This window comes from Lepidochelys kempii, chromosome 14 (genome assembly GCF_965140285.1).
Source record: "Lepidochelys kempii isolate rLepKem1 chromosome 14, rLepKem1.hap1, whole genome shotgun sequence".
NCBI lineage: Eukaryota > Metazoa > Chordata > Testudines > Cheloniidae > Lepidochelys > Lepidochelys kempii.
In genome coordinates, this window is record NC_136393.1 from 37,783,342 (window position 1) to 37,799,808 (window position 16,467).

The window sequence follows — 16,467 nt, forward strand, 5'->3', positions numbered from 1 at the left end:
ACTTTAGAGCCTACAAGTCCACTCAGTCCTACTTCTTGTTCAGCCAAATCGCTCGAACAAGTTTGTTTAGATTTGCAGGAGATAATACTGCCCAGTTCTTGTTTACAATGTCACCTGACAGTGAGAACAGGTGTTCACATGGCACTGGTGTAGCCGGCATCACAAGATATTTACATGCCAGATGCACTAAAGATTCATATGTCCCTTCGTGCTTCAACCATCATTCCAGAAGACATGTGTCAATGCTGATGACGGGTTCTGCTCCATAACAATAGAAAGCAGTGCTGACAGATGCACGTTCTTTTTCATCATCTGAGTCAGATGCCACCAGCAGAAGGCTGATTTCCTTTTTTGGTGGTTCGGGTTGTGTAGTTTCCACGTGGGAGTGTTGCTCTTTTAAGATTTATGAAAACATGCGCCACACCTCATCCCTCTCAGATTTTGGAAGGCACTTCAGATTCTTAAACCTTGGGTCGAGTGCTGTAGCTATCTTTAGAGATCTCATATTGGTACCTTCTTTGCGTTTTGTCAAATCTGCAGCAAAAGTGTTCTTAAAATGAACAACATGTGCTGAGTCATCATCTGAGACTGCTATAACATGGAATATATGGCAGAATGCGGATAAAATAGGGTCAGATACATACAATTCTCCCCCAAGGAGTTCAGTCACAAATTTCATTAACGTATGTTTTTTTTTTTAAAATGAGCGTCATCAGCATGGAAGCATGTCCTCTGGAATGGTGGCCGAAGCATGAGGGGCATACAAATGTTTAGCATATCTGGCACATAAATACCTTGCAATACCAGCTACAAAACTGCCATGTGAACATCTGTTCTCACTTTCAGGTGACATTGTAAATAAGAAGAGGGCAGCATTATCTCCCATAAATGTAAACAAACTGGTTTATCTTAGCGATTGGCTGAACAAAAAGTAGGACTGAGTGGACTTGTAGGCTCTAAAGTTTTGCATTGTTTTGTTTTTGAGTGCAATTATTTAACAAACAAAAAACCCCTACATTTGTAAGGTGTACTTTCACAATAGAGAGATTTCACTACAGTACTTGTATGAGGTGAATTGAAAGATACGGTTACTTTTCTTGATCATTTTTACAGTGCAAATATTTGTAATAAAAATATAAAGTGAGCATTGTACACTTTGTATTCTGTGTTGTAATTAATATAGTTGAAAATGTAGAAAAACATCCAAAAATATTTCATAAATTTAAATTGGTATTCTATTGGATATATAGAACAAATGGATATAAACTGGCCACCAGGAAGTTTAGACTAGAAATTAGACGAAGGTTTCTAACCATCAGAGGAGTGAAGTTTTGGAATAGCCTTCCAAGGGAAGCAGTGGGGGCAAAAGATCTATCTGGCTTTAAGATTAAACTCGATAAGTTTATGGAGGAGATGGTATGATGGGATAACATGGTTTTGGTAATTAAATATTCATGGTAAATAGGCCCAATGGCCTGTGATGGGATATTAGATGGGGTGGGATCCGAGTTACCAGGGAAAGAATTTTCTGTAGTATCTGGCTGATGAATCTTGCCCATATGCTCAGGGTTTAGCTGATCGCCATATTTGGGGTCAGGAAGGAATTTTCCTTCAGGGCAGATTGGAAGAGGCCCTGGAGGTTTTTCGCCTTCCTCTGTAGCATGGGGCACGGGTCACTTGCTGGAGGATTCTCTGCTCCTTGAAGTCTTTAAACTACGATTTGAGGACTTCAATAGCACAGATATAGGCATGAGGTTTTTTGCAGGAGTGGTGGGTGAAATTCTGTGGCCTGCGTTGTGCAGGAGGTCAGACTAGATGATCATAATGGTCCCTTCTGACCTAAATATCTATGAATCTATTGTTTAACAGTGCAATTAACTGATTAGTCACAATTAATTTTTTTTAATTGCAATTAATTTGAGTTAACTGCAATTAATTGACAGCCCTAATATTTGTTTGTTTTTTCTAAAGTTAACTAAGTATTTTGGGAAAATTTTTCAGAGTGGCCACGAGCAAGATTTGGTGGCTGCACTCTAAGGCCACCAAACAATCTGTTGTGAGAACCCCCTGGTCTAGAGCAGTGGCTCTCAAACTTTTTTACTGGTGACCCCTTCCACATAGCAAGCCTCTGAGTGCAACCCCCCCTTATAAATTAAAAACACTTTTTTGTATATTTAACACCATTATAAATGCTTGAAGCAAAGTAGAGTTTGGGGTGGAGGCTGACAGCTCACAACCCCCCATGTAATAACCTGGTGACCCCATGAGGGGTCCCAACCCCCATTTTGAGAACCCCTGGTTTAGAGCATCTGTCTGCAGGAAGAGAGCCTGCGGAGGCAATCAAAGTCTGAAATGGACTCAAGCCCCTCCTGAAACCTTCCCCCATCGCCCCGACAGGCTGAGGAATCACGTCCACGTTTTGCTCCAGATCGTCCCGTCTTCCAGGGGACAGGGAAGGGAAATGGCTGTGATGGAGCCAGCTCAGGTAGGGGATTTTCAGAGAGCTGCAAGGGGGGGTTGCTGTAGAAGGGGAGGGGCAGGAAAGACACACAGTGAGGCGGGGGGGGGGCGAGGATGTGATAAACCTGCTGGGAAATGTTCAACCTAGGCCTGATTCTCTGAACAGGCCCATGGTCAGGGGGGAGCATTCCCCCATTTCTGAACCAGGAAACACCCCCCTGGGCAGGGCTGGGAAAAGTGACCAGACTCCCAGTGCTGGAGCCTGACCCCACTGGCCAGAGGCTGCTGTGAAATATGAAGGGAAGCTGTCGGGATTCCTGACCCTGTCCCCGGCTCAGAGCTCTGCTTCCTGTATCTGCCTCTGGCTAGCAGGCGTGTGGGAAATGAGAAGACCCTGCTCTGCTCCGTGTGCTGGGGGGGACAAGCAGCTCTCACCTTTTCCCATTCCCTGAAGCCTACTGGCTGCTCTGAGCAGGGTGGGGGTGGGATTCTGCTTTTCTGGGCCTCCTCCCTTGTGACTAGTGGGATTGTGGCTGGGGCAGCAGGTGCTGAATGGGGACTCTTGTTGTTTCAGATGCCGGTGACCTTCGAGGAGGTGGCTGTGTATTTCACCCAGGGGCAGGGGGCTCTGCTGGACCCTGGTCAGAGAGCCCTCTACAGGGACGTCATGCAGGAGAACTACGAGATGGTGATCTCACTGGGTAAGGGATTCCTGTCCCCTCAACCATTAAAAGCCGTGGGGTCTGCATGTCTGAATCTGTTCAGTTCTTCCCCTCTAATCTAACTGATCAGGGAATGGACCCCAGAGTCTACACATGCATATTTCTTGGTCAAAATATAGTCAAGATCCAGACTCAAGAAAATAAATATAAGTAAATTCAAAGATTTTGGGGTCCATTCAAAAATGTCCAGCAGTCCAGATTTAGCCCACAGTCTGCCTGTTGACTACAACTGCCATACCCCCTCCAATGGAATCATAAACCTGCTGATTCATCCCCATCCCTCCAGCTTTCTAAGGAGCAGAAGCAGCGTATGGCCCTGTCTGTATTATTTCTCACTAATTTATAGTGTTGGTGTAGCCCCGTTAGTCCCAGGATGGACAGACACAAGGTGGGGGAGGCACTACCTTTGACTGGACCAACTTTGGTTAGTGAAAGACACATGCTTTCAAGAAAAAGACCCAAGAAAAGACATTACATCACCCTCCTGGTGTCTCTTTACACTCTCCGTCCCTGTGATCCTCCATTCCTGAGACTAGCTCCAGCCATGGGGAGGGTTCTGGAGGTTTAGAACTAGGCAGGGGTTTGTGTCTACATCAGCAAGTCCCCCAGAGTGCACAGATCCTGGAAACCCCCAGCGATGCTGTGACAGCTCTTCCCCCCACAGACATTTGCCTCTCCCGGGGGGGCCCAGTGGCCTTGTCTACATTTGTTCAGATTCCACATCCGCATAGTTAGAGTGACCATGTTCCCGTCCTTTGGGATTCCACAATCCCCCAGCTCAGCATGGGGCAGATTGAACTCAGGGAATGTTCTTTGTGACAGATACTGTCAATACTTGAGATACACACTCATCTTCCTGATTCCCCTTCCCAGCAGGATTTCCTGTTCCCAAACCAGAGCTGATCACCCAGCTGGAAAGAGGGGAAGAGCCGTGGGTCCCTGATCTCCAGGGATCCGCGGAATGGGAGGTCCACAGAGGCACCCGCTCAGGTGAGGAATCAGTGACACAAACAGAAACCATCTGGCGAGTGAATGAAAAAGCTGGGACACCCAAAGCTGTGCTATTAGCAAGCTCCCCGGGTTGTGTTTCACCCCACCCAGTCAGGCTGTAGCCCTCTGGTATCGTTTCATCATGGTGGATATCACCTATGGCTTCCCAACCATCCTTTAGTGTTACCCGCACACTCTATGGCCCTCACCTTTACCCTGTTCCTAGGACTCAAGGCATAGCGCAATTCATTTAGGCCCCCTGCCCTGTTCCTAGGGGTCAGGGCATAATCTTCTGTGTGCTTACAGGACCTTTTACCAGTGAAAGAGCCTTACACAGTAATATCCTTAACCTCTATTTATTTACACGGTTACCAAGACAGAATACACACAGTATGCATACAATGCTCACCACTCCCAATAAGGCAGATGAGCTTTTCCTGGTGGCCAGTCAGGATTGGTTTGCCTGGGGACTCCAGCTTCTGCATGATAGAATCAGCAGGGGGTTGAAGTCTGGCAGCTCTGATCTTGGGCGATTCCCAGGCTGCACCTCTGTAGCCCCAGTACCTGCTTTGGCCTTTAGCAAGGCCTTAGCCTGGGGATTTGCCAGGCTTGAGCTGAGCTGAGCTGAGCTGAGCTGAGCTGAGCTGAGGCAGCCAGGTCCGGTCCTGCTCTGCTCTCAGGCAGCCAGGTCCTTCTCTCTCCACAGCTAGAGAGAGACTCCTCTGGCTCTTGGCCCCACAGCCCTTTTATCAGGGCAAGCTGGGCCCTGATTGGCATGGCCCCAGCTGTGGCTGCTTCCCCAATCAGCCTAGCTTGGCTGCTTTTAACCCCTGTTCTCCAGGAGTGGGGCAGCTGCCGCACTACTATCAGACAGAAACAAGCAAAGAACCAGACAGAGACCATATAGATAAACAATAGCAAAGCAGGGACCATAAAGACAAACAGTAAAGAAGTACGGATTTCACAATCACAACTGTTGATAAGTGATTCCTTGCCAGACAGAATGCTGTCAAACTAAGTTTTCTGTAAACATCTTAAGATCTGTTTCTTTATCTGGTGGTGGTGGGTGCTATTAGGACAGGATCTACTTCTTAGCAGCCCAATATTTCATTGTTTTGATATAATTTAGAGGGAATGTGACTTTCTGCTTCTTGGCTCATGGCTCCTGCTGTCCTAATGGGGCTGCAGAAAAAGGCATCAGACCCTACATTAACTGTAAGGAGATTCATCCCCGACTTTACTTCCCTGGGAGTATGGGGATATGGAGGCAGAGTCCAATTTCTGAAGGCATATCTACACTACAATCTTAAGTCGACCTATGTTAGGTCAACTTACAGCCACCACAGTAATTACTGCTGTAGCTGATGTCCACGCTCCCCTCCTTCTGTCGGTGGTTTGTGTCTTCACCAGAGCGCTTCCACTGTCTGAAGAGGGGCAGCTTGGGGAGCTGAGAGCCATGAGCTGGGGGAAGCTGCCTGGGGCTTCTTGCCTCCAGTGGAGAGATCTGTGCCCGGAGTCCAGTTGGCTGCTGTGCTCTCGGTGGGGAGCCGAGAGTGAGGAGGGCAGCCAGGCTGCCAGCAGGGAACATGGCACCTGGACTGGTGGGGCAGCAGGGCTTTTAGTGGGGAGTGGAGAGCATGGGCGGTAGCCCAAGCCAGAAGCCCAGGTGGTAGCCCGGCTTGGAGCAGAGAGCTGGCAGCAGCCCAGCTGTGGAGCTAGGAGTCTGGCTTTCTTGTCCATTTCAAAGCTCCAGCAGAGCCGTCAAATTGACAAGACAGCCAACAGCCCATGTAAGGAACGCAGTGTCTACAGAGACAATGCGTCTCCCTCGCTACACCGACCTAAGCCCTACACCTCTCCTGGAGGTGGAGTTGTTATGTGGGTGTAGTAGGGCACTTCCACTGGCAGGACAAGGCTCTAGTGTGTACGCTGACATAATTAGGTCGATGTAAGCTGCCGTACATCGACCTAACTGTGTAGTGTAGACCAGCCCTCAGTCTCCCCAACAGTTACCATGTTGTGTTTTCCCCTCTGTGCTGTTCCCTGTTCTGTCCTTTCTTCCCATCACAGGGAATTATTTTTGTCTGGATTCTCTCTCTCTCCCAGCAGTTGATGAGGCTATGATGAGTGAGAACAAGGAGAAGAATTCACAGCAGGAAGATCCTGATCAAGTGGAACTGCAGGGGAACTTTTGGAGAAGAGCCGAAGGGAATTTTTCCCAGTCCTTGGACCAGGGCAAAGCTTGGAGAAGTCAGCAGAGGTCAGAGAGGCAGCTGGGAAACCACCCAATAAAGAAAGAGAAACAATCCATTGAATGTGGGGTAGGATGCAAGGACCCCAAGAAAACCACAGACCCACAGACAAATCCCAAGGAAGAAAAACGCTATAAATGTCTCAGCTGTGGGAAAAGCTTTAATCAGAAATCAAACCTTATCACTCATCAGAGAATCCACACAGGCGAAAAACCCCATAAGTGCTTGGACTGTGGGAAAAGCTTCAGCCAGAAATCATCCCTTATTATACATGGGAGAAAGCACACGGGAGAGAGGCCTTATAAATGCTTTGAGTGTGGGAAATGTTTCAATCAGATCTCAAACCTGACTACACATCAGAGAATTCATACAGGGGAGAAACCTCATAAATGCTTGAAATGTGGCAAAAGGTTTAGTCAGAGATCAGCCCTGGTTACACATCAGAGAATCCATACGGGAGAGAAACCCCATAAGTGCTTGGACTGTGGGAAAAGTTTTAGTCAGAGATCAGCCCTTATTACACATCAGAGAATCCATATGGCGGATAAAATGTATAAATGTCTCAAATGTGGGAAAAGTTTCAGTGTGAAATCAGCCCTTATCATGCATCACACAATCCATGCAGGAAAGAAACTTCATAAATGTTTGGATTGTGGGAAAAGTTTCCGTGACAGCTCAAACCTCACTAAACATCGGAGAATCCACACAGGAGAGAGAATGTATCAGTGCCTCGACTGTGGGAAAAGCTTCAATCGGAAATCGAACCTTCTTACCCATCGGAGAACCCACACAGGAGAGAAACCCCATAAATGCTGGGAATGTGGGAAAAGCTTCAGTCAGAGATCATCCCTTATGAAACATGTGAAAATCCACACAGGAGAGCGGCCGTATAAATGTCTTGAGTGTGGGAAATGTTTCAATCAGAACATAAACCTTATTACGCATCAGAGAACGCACACGGGAGAGAGACCCTACAAGTGCCTGTACTGTGAAAAAAGTTTTACTGTGAGATCAGCCCTGATTACACATCAGAGAATCCATACAGGAGAGAAACCCCATAAGTGCTTGGACTGCGGGAAAAGTTTTAGTCAGAGACCAGCCCTTATTACACATCAGAGAATGCATACAGGAGAGAAACCCTTTAAATGTCTCAATTGCGGGAAAAGTTTCACTGTGAGATCAACCCTTATTACGCATCAGGCAATCCACACAGGAAAGAAATCCCATAAATGTTTGGACTGTGGGAAGAGCTTCAGTCAGAGTTCATCCCTTATTAAACATGGGAGAATGCACTCGGGAGAGAAACCCTACATATGTCTTGAGTGTGGGAAAAGCTTTAGTCAGAGATCGTCTCTTATTATACATGGCAGAATGCACACGGGAGAGAAACCCTATAAATGTCTTGAGTGTGGGAAATGTTTCATTCAGAGGTCAAACCTTGTTACACATCAGAGATCCCACTCGGGAGAGAGACCACATGAGTGCCTTGACTGTGGGAAAAGTTTCAAAGTGAGATCAGCCCTTGTTACACATCAGAGAATCCACACGGGAGAGAAACCCCATACATGCGTGGACTGCGGGAAAACTTTTAGTCGCAGATCAGCCCTTATTACACATCAGATAATTCACACTGGAGAGAAGCCCCATAAATGCGTGGACTGCGGGAAAAGCTTCAATAACAGTTCAAATCTTACTAAACACCGGAGAATTCACACAAGAGGGAGAGACTCTAGAAATACCTCAGATGCAGGAAAAGATTCAATCCGAGCTCACACATTATTACCCATCAGCAATCCACAGAAGAGGGAGAACTTGAATGTGGGGGAATCTTCAGTTGGTGCTCCCACAGAATCAAGCATTGTCCGCTCCACTCAACTTCAAGCAGAGCTAACGCCGGGTTGGACATCAGAGACTCCTCCACGCAGCAGGGAAATTCTGTCAGGGCCCTGACTGGGGCTGGCCATGGTGACAAACCCATTTCCTCGTTCCCACACACATCAGGAATATTTGGCTCCCAAGGATCCAGCTGCCCATCCCCCTGCCATGGAGTTGAGGAGAAGGACACTTGGGCCAGGCCCCACCTTCACTCTACACACCTGTCCCTATCTCCCATCTTCCACCAGCCTTTGCACTGGGCTCCCCCACTTACCTGGAGCTGTTCCTTAACTCCTCCCCTCCCCGAATCCCCCAGAGCGCTGGACTCTCTGGGATCAACCGATAAGGGACCAGGCCGATGGGTTATGGGGAGGACACTGCGGATTGAATGGTTGAGGCTGGTGGCACTGGGAAGCAGGGGGAGCGGGGTGCTGGGCTGCTGAGTGTTTGGGGATGATGGGATAAGAGGCGAGGGAGAGCACAGGGGTAGAGAGGTGCTGCCTCTCTTCACTCACCCCCTCTGCCCCTTCTCCCTGCCCCCGCTGCATTCAGACAGCACCACTGAGAGAGGCTGATTCCCACAGACTGCGGCGGGTTCTCAACCTATTTACCATTGTAGGCTGCATATGTGGCCCATAATGCATTATGTGGACCGCATCCAATACTACCTGTATGGCCCTGAGGATGTCATGTGGGCTGCAGCTGTGTGCTGATCGGGCCGCAGGTTGAGAACCACTGCCACAGGGCCTTTCGTGGGAGGCCTGGAGATCCCACCTCTGCCTCCGCAGCATCAGCCTCCGAGGGCCTGTCTACGGTAGGAAACGTGGTCAGCATCAGCCAGCTCGTCTCCTCTGACCCGCCCGCACTCATCCTACCCTAGACTGAGCCTGAGCATCTAATTCCTTCGGACCTCACCATTAGCAGAGTGATTGCTAGAGTCACTGAGTTCCCCCTCTGGGGTTGCTGGACCAATCTGTCCAGTGTGGGTGATGAGAGCCATTGAACCAAACTGTAAACCCTGGATATGATGGAAACCACTTCAAGCCAGGGGGTGCAGCAGCATCCCTCATTCCGGCACCTGTGCCTGGGGTAGGTTCTCTCATTCCTAGATAGTCTATCATTACTCCAGGCCCTGCTGAAAAGCATTTAGTGTTTGTACGTTTTTTCCCTTATGGGCCAGAAGTAAACAGATACTACAGAAGTGGGAGCAGGGACAGTGAAATGTGGTGTTTTAGCTTCTGTTTTATTTGTGAGCGACGGGGAGAGTCTGAGGGATTCCCTCCTTCCCCCATCACCCTCACGCTCCACAGGGACACAGCAGCCTCTGTCCAAACCTTGCAGAGTTTATCCCAGGGCTGGACAAACTACCGCCCATGGGCCGGATCTGGCCTGCTGGGGAGCAGGTGCTGGGGCTTGTCCCCCTCTGGAGCTCTTGCTGGGGAGTAGTGTTCGGTGCTGCTCCACATGGCTCCCAGAAGCAGCAGCATGGCCCCCCTGCAGCTCCTACATGTAGTGGCAGCCAGGGGGCTCCACTCTGCACACTGCCCCTGCCCCAATTGCCGCCCCTGCAGCTCCCATTGGCCAGGAAGCGCAGCCAATGGGAGCTGCGGGGGCAGTGCCTGCAGACAGGGCAGCATACAGAGCTGCCTGGCCGCGTCTCTGTATAGGAGCCGGAGAAGGGATATGCCGCTGCTTCCAGGAGCTGCTTGAGGTAAGCGCTGCTTGAAACCTGCACCCCATAGCCTCTCCCCAATCCCCTGTCCCAGCCCTGATCCCCCTCCCGCCCTCCAAACCCCTCGATCCCAGCTCAGAGCACCCTCCTGCACCCCAAACCTTTCATCCCCAGCTTCACCCCAGAGCCTGCACCCCTAGCCAGAGCCTTCATCACCCCTTTGTCCCAGCCCAGAGCATGCTCCTATACCCCAAACGCCTCATCGCCAACCCCACCCCAGAGCCTGCACCCCCAGCCGGAGCCCTCACCCCCACCACCCTCCCGCCCTAGCCTGGAGCCCCCTCCCACACCCTGAATTCCTCATTTCTAGCCCCACACTGGAACCCACACCCGCACCCAGAGCCCTCACCCCCTCCCATACCCCAACCCCAATTGTGTGAGCATTCAAGGCCTGCTGTACAATTTCTATTCCCAGATGTGGCCCTTGGGCCAAAACGTTTGCTCACCCCTAGTTTATCCTCCTCATTCTGCCCCTCCACCTCACAAAGTGTCATTTGCCGCAGTGTTCTTAGCTCTCCGTGCTTAGGAATGACCGTTTGATTTCCCTGATCCTAAATCAGACTTCTGAGGGCTGGAGAAGAAAGCACAGATTGAGCTTTCTGTGTTTATTGCTGTTTCCATATATTGGTAAAAATTCCTTCCAGGCTTTTTCTAGGGTAGTTCAGGTCATTTGTAGATGGGAAGTTGGGCTTTCTTTCTTTCTTTCTTTCTTTCTTTCTTTCTTTCTTTCTTTCTTTCTTTCTTTCTTTCTTTCTTTCTTCATGCTAAAACTTTTGTAACTAACAACCATAAGGTGTGAAATAAAGCAGGCTTAGCCAGTTCAGAGGGAAATGGGTAAATTTATTTTCCTGATATAGAGTCTTAAGATTCTCTGGGATTTCACCTTATGAATGTGAAAGTGATTTATAGACACCCTGGACTGTGGGTTATTCTCTGTTCCTACAGGCTGTTTGGTCACGTACTTTGATATTAGTTTAGCTTGACAGGATGTAGCTCAGATTTATTGAGGAAATCACAAGACAAACGATTGTCAGAATAGTCTTTTGTATATTTCATTTTAACCTTGTCATGTGATTTTTGCGTGGTTTGAACAATGACAATGATCAATATCTATCCCACAGACACTGAGGGTGAGCACTAGATTTAAACTCTGAGATGCAGACTGAAATGGGGAAAGAATTTACTGCCTGATCCCTGCAGTGATGTGAGATCCAGTCAGTAGAGAGAGAGGATGGGAGATGGGGGGAACAGAGCTGGTAAACTGCTGGGTTTGCTCTTGAGAGCCAGACAGCTGAGGTTGAGAACTGTGAACTCACTACACCAGTGCCAGAGAGAGACAGGAATTCTCCTACCAGTGCTGGGCAAAGCTGTCCCTGAAGTCTAAAGGGCTACAGATGACACCCCAAGAGGTGTGATGGGAAAGGGGGAGGGTCTCCTGCTTGCTGAGAGGATGAGGCTGGGCAGAAGGGAGAAGGAAGCCAGGGAAATGAACAGGTCTGGCCAGCCCTAAAGCCTGATCAACCCAAAGAGAGCCTGTTGGCCCTGCTGGTCTTCTCCTCACCTACCGCAGTCTCCTGTGTGTGGACTATAGACACACTCTGGGCTCCACGCACCCCGCATGGCTTCCCTCAAACCTGAACTCCCCATGTTTCCTGCTCTGGAACATTTGCTTTTGTGACTGGGTCCCAGCATTTCTCGTGAACTGTCTGTGCTTTTCTACCAGCTTTAACTCATTCTTCTCTCCCTGGTGCCCACGGGAGCTGGGAACAGCGCTGGGCTGGGCTGTGCCGAACCTTGGGATGGGTGGGGATGGTTATATTTTCTTTCTTGCTTTCAAATAATAAAGTAGAAATTAACTTCTCAAATTCCCAGTGTCCTTTGTCTCGACTAAAGGATCCCAGCGGCCGTCTGGGAAGCCACTAGCCCCAGCCTTCACCACCTCAGACTACAGATGCTAGAACTGCCAACTCGTTGGTTTTCTGAATCTTCTGTGGGTCAGTGGGGAAAATCCATCTGCAGAGGCAGTCCCCTCTGGCCAACATTTCCCATTCGCCCACCTCCTGCAGGAGGGGAGTTAATCAGCGTGGAGAGGTGGGTGTTTTTTAATCTGGGTGGAGCAGTTGTGGAGAGGAATGATAAATTTTGTAAAGGGCTTCTCGAGCTGCTATAAAAAGTGCTGTTGAGAGCTAGGTATGTTTTCATTTAGTTGTAGCCGAGCAAAGGGAGGCCGTACACCCAACACAATGGTTTTTGTCTCTTGGATGCGATGTCATGGGCGGTGGGTATCAAAGGCCAGGGCAGGCTACACCTCCCCTAATCCAGGGTGTGGCCCCGCCCATGTTCCACCTGAAGGCCCCGCCTCCCTCCCCCTCTTCCCTGAAGCCGGGGTGGGGCTCAGCTCCAACTGATGGCCTGGAGCTTGGGCCCCCCAGCTGCCAGGGGCTGGTGCTGCCCTGGGCGGCTTGGGCCAGCCCGGGGCGGGGGTCAGTCCAGTGGCTCACCTCAGAACTCAGGCCAGCCGGTGGCTTGGGGCGGCTGGGGCTCCTCCAGCAGCGGGGGGGCTTGGAGCTCCACCTTGGGGGCACCCCTGGCGGAAGGGGTGGGGCTGGCGGATTAGCCTCCCCAAAGGGGGTGTTCTCCTGCCACCTATGCATAATGTAATAATTTTGCTGCAACTGGTGAATTAAAAAAAAAAAAAGAAAAGTCAGGGAGTGTTCTAGGTACCCCTCAGGAGAAGGCTGGTTTATTGGGTGAACATCAGAAACTTCTAAAGGGACATGGGATGGCATCTGGTAACTAGACCGTTCTGCTTCAGCCTGGTCTGCAATTGTCTAGAGACCAAAGACCCGGCTGATGGCAGCTACTAAGGCCTGGATCCACAAAGAGACTAGAAAAATCAATCAACGTGATCTAGAAAGCCTGACTCAGTCACCCAGTCTCCCTATACAAAGCATGGGGAGAGAGAGGGGCCTATGAATGGGATCCACAAAAGCCAGCATGCTAGGCAGGGAGCTGCCTAAGACAGCCAAGGGGAGATGCTGAGGAGAGGGTATGACTTAGTCCTCGCTCCTCTAATGGAGATAAACTTCTCCCTGCAGCTCAGGTTTCGGGGCTTTGTAACACAAAGGCCCAGGGGAAAAGGCTCACTGTTCAGTACAAGCAACTCCTGTCCCACACCTGACAAACTCACTACACTTAATATTTTCCTGGTATTTATCCATAAGGGGTAGCATGTGAGATCTCTCCTGAAAGCTTATAATGTGTTGTTTCAGAATAGGAGTATGTGTTGATACTCATAAATATTGCAAGATGCATGTATAGGTGATAGAGAAGTAATAACGTAACTATATTGAAAGTTATCCCTTTATGGTGTTGGAGTGGAAGAGAGTCACCAGGGAATCCCTCGTTTTGGTGACAGCCCATTTAAATTGGAGTGAGTTTTTCCTGGCTAGCCCATTATGCAATGAGTTGACCGACTGTCCACCATTGCGCCTATTCAGAAAATGAATGGAAAACCATCAAAGCTGATCTATAAACACTGAAAGGTTGTGACAGTGACAAGGAGGATCTGACAGCGAGGGGATCACCCTGCCTGGGAAGAAAGACAAAAGACCGATTCAGTGTGTCACAAGACACTCTGCATCCAGTCACAGAAACGGGATACTTCCTGGATGACTGGGGGCTGGCTCCTTGGCCCTTGCAAACACTGTGAAAGACTGACCTTTCGGGTGACGATCTGTTTTATCAGGTAGAAAATGTAACTTTTAGTGAGCGTAGGCCCTTGTCCCAGGCAGGTGAAACTGGCCTACTGCCATTGTGATGCTGTGGGGTTCAACCCAGACCAGTGAGGGGTTGTCACCACTTGTGTTGGGTCAGATCCTCCTGAGCGCACTCACAGAACTTTAGTAAGTCTGCTGCTCTCTTAAAGAGACAGTGCACAGCCCCACCCTGTTAGTTAGCTGAGGACTCACACGGCACTGAGATGGTTTGTTGTAAAACTAAAACTGAATTTATTCCCAGGGAACCTAGGATTAAGGGATGTCCAGCAAGTGTGAAAAAGCGAGGAGAGGTTACACAGAAAACGTGCTTTCTAGTGTGTACATTTATCTTCAGTGAATCTGAGCCTTGTGTCTCAGCATGTTTCTCGCCTAGATTCAGTATCTGGGGACCTTCAAACCCCTTAGCTGGAAGATTCCACCTTTCACAGGTGTACAGGAGCTCGGCCCGCTTTGATCTGCCCAGCAATGTGTGCCAAGCTGGCTTTGTGGCCTGGTTATAGCTTCCAGAGTTCAATGACCTCGCCTCAGGAGGCTGGAAGGTTTCTTGGAGCTGTGGCTTCCATCTCCCATTGAGAGTGGGAAGTGCCATCTTCCACTTTGGTTGACATTGTCTCCCCTTGGTGTAAATGTAATTTCATTGCCCTCGCTCTATTTACATTGCAGACAGGTTCAGGCAGGCGGAAGAACCACATTCCTTTATCTGGGGCAAGATGACTTAAGCCTGACAGCCAGGTTTTTAAGAACATATTCCTGCTCATGTATATGCACGTACCTCATGCAAGAATATCACTGAGCAGTGAGTTTGTAGTTTTCCAATGCTATACGACACAGCACCTTTTAGATCCACATTATGGCAACAGTGAGTTGGGCTGATTAAGCCAGCTAAAACTGCTCAATACCAGGGAGCCCCTTGGCTTCTGGCATTGGGATGCTCTCAGGGTCAAAGGGATCCTCCAGGGGCTGGAGTGGGTCTATTCTTAGCTTGCAGGGCTGGTATAGCCCGGGGAGGGGGGCCCTCCAGTGGTGAGAGGCTGGTTGTGGTTGGGGCTAACACCCAGCTGGCACAGGCAAGATTCCTGGCATCGGAGGCAGCTGGAAGTGAGGTGAATCCCAGCCCTGGGCGCACTCAGCAGCCTCCCAGCACCTCTTTCTGCCTGCGAATGTACCGCTGGGAACCCCTCTGCTGGAGTCAGGTGGCCTAGGTGCCTGCCTGTGAGAATGAGTTAGGCAGATGTCAAGCTGCAAAAAACAGCCAGAGGAGAGTGTGTGTGTGTGTGATCCCTCCCTTAAGCATGTAGCCCAGGAGTCAGAGTAATCATCCAGATGTGGGAGGCCCAGGTTCAATTCCCTCCTCTGCCTGATGGGGAGAAAGGATTTGAACAGGGGGCTCCCAGTGCTCTCACCTCTGGGCCATGGGATCTTCTGATGTGGGGGTCCCTTAATCTCTCCTGCCGAACCTGTGACACTTTGGAGGAGTCTTTACAGAGTCCTTGGAAAAGAGGACTGGACCCCCACAGGTGGGTACCCCACCACTGGCCTGCCAGAGTTGTTCTCTCCCCAACAGGGACCCTGCTGGGGGAGCAGCAGCTGCTCAGTTCAGGCTCCCAGGTCTCAAGGGAGGAGGCAGCAGCATGTGACCCCGGATGAAAAACTGAGACACAGATCCTGCCATGGATCTACCAATCCAGTGCTCTGGAACAGGCCCCGCGAGGACCTCTGCAGTGTACCAGCCCCGCTCTGCGGGTCTCACTCTTTCCTGACCGCAAGCCACTTAGTTTCACCAAACCCTCAGCTCCCTTCCCACCCAGCAAGTCCACCTGAGTTGGACACCCGAGGGAGACTTGTACACCCAAAGGGAGTAACACACCCCCACCTTCAGCATCGGACTGGACTCTCAGCCAGTGTCGGGAAAGCAGGAGGGATAGATATAGATTTCTGGAAGACATAGAGCATCCGTGGTTAGCACAGAGATCAGAAAGTTACAGCATGGTCCCTCTTGGCCAGCCTAGAGCACACAGTCCTCCAGCCTCTCTTTCGTCCCAGTTCCAGAAAGTCTAAAGCCTCCAACAGCCCACACTTAACAACCCCTGACCTGGGCCCTCCTCAGTCCTTTGTTCTTGTCCCTGGGCAGACCTTGTTCCCTAGTCCTCCTCCTCATCCCTTTGTTCTCCAGCTGGTCAAACAGGACTGGCTTACTGGGGAGGGGAGGAGGGCCATCCATGGTTGTTAGGTGCTAAGTACCAAATGTCTGGGCAATTCAAGTGGCCATTGTGTTCTCAGACTCTCCATGGACATGGAGTGCAGACATCTAGGCATCAGTCACAGCTGGATCTCTGCAGAGAGTAAACAACCTTTCCCGGACACCTAGTTAACAAGTATAGGGGAAACTGAGGCACGGACACTTTTCATACAAAAATATTACAAAAAATTCCCACTGTGTCACACCTCTTCCCCCTTCAAAGCCAAACTGAGTGGGGATCACTTTAGCCAGTGAGCTGGGGAAGAACAGGTACCCCTTTCTGGGACAAAGCATCCACTATACGAGCGCACCCTTCTCTCTTTGAACAGGGACCAGACCCCTCTGGACATAACAGTGACTGAATAACTCCCCTGCAGGCCCCCAGCCTGGGACAGATCAAGTGCAGTTAGGGCTGAAT

At 49.9% G+C, this 16,467-nt stretch overlaps 1 protein-coding gene across 1 annotated transcript in view; it reads left to right on the forward strand.

The window, feature by feature from the left end:
• Positions 1-11,896, forward strand: part of LOC140897490 (uncharacterized) — a 61,667-nt gene extending 49,771 nt beyond the window's left edge. Inside the window, exons 15-18 of the mRNA XM_078848358.1 lie at positions 2,398-2,485; positions 3,035-3,161; positions 4,056-4,172; positions 6,279-11,896. Coding sequence (XP_078704484.1) covers positions 2,398-2,485; positions 3,035-3,161; positions 4,056-4,172; positions 6,279-8,374 — 2,428 coding nt within the window. The 3' untranslated portion in view covers positions 8,375-11,896. The remainder of the gene's footprint in view (positions 1-2,397; positions 2,486-3,034; positions 3,162-4,055; positions 4,173-6,278) is intronic.
• The last annotated feature ends 4,571 nt before the right edge of the window (positions 11,897-16,467 follow it).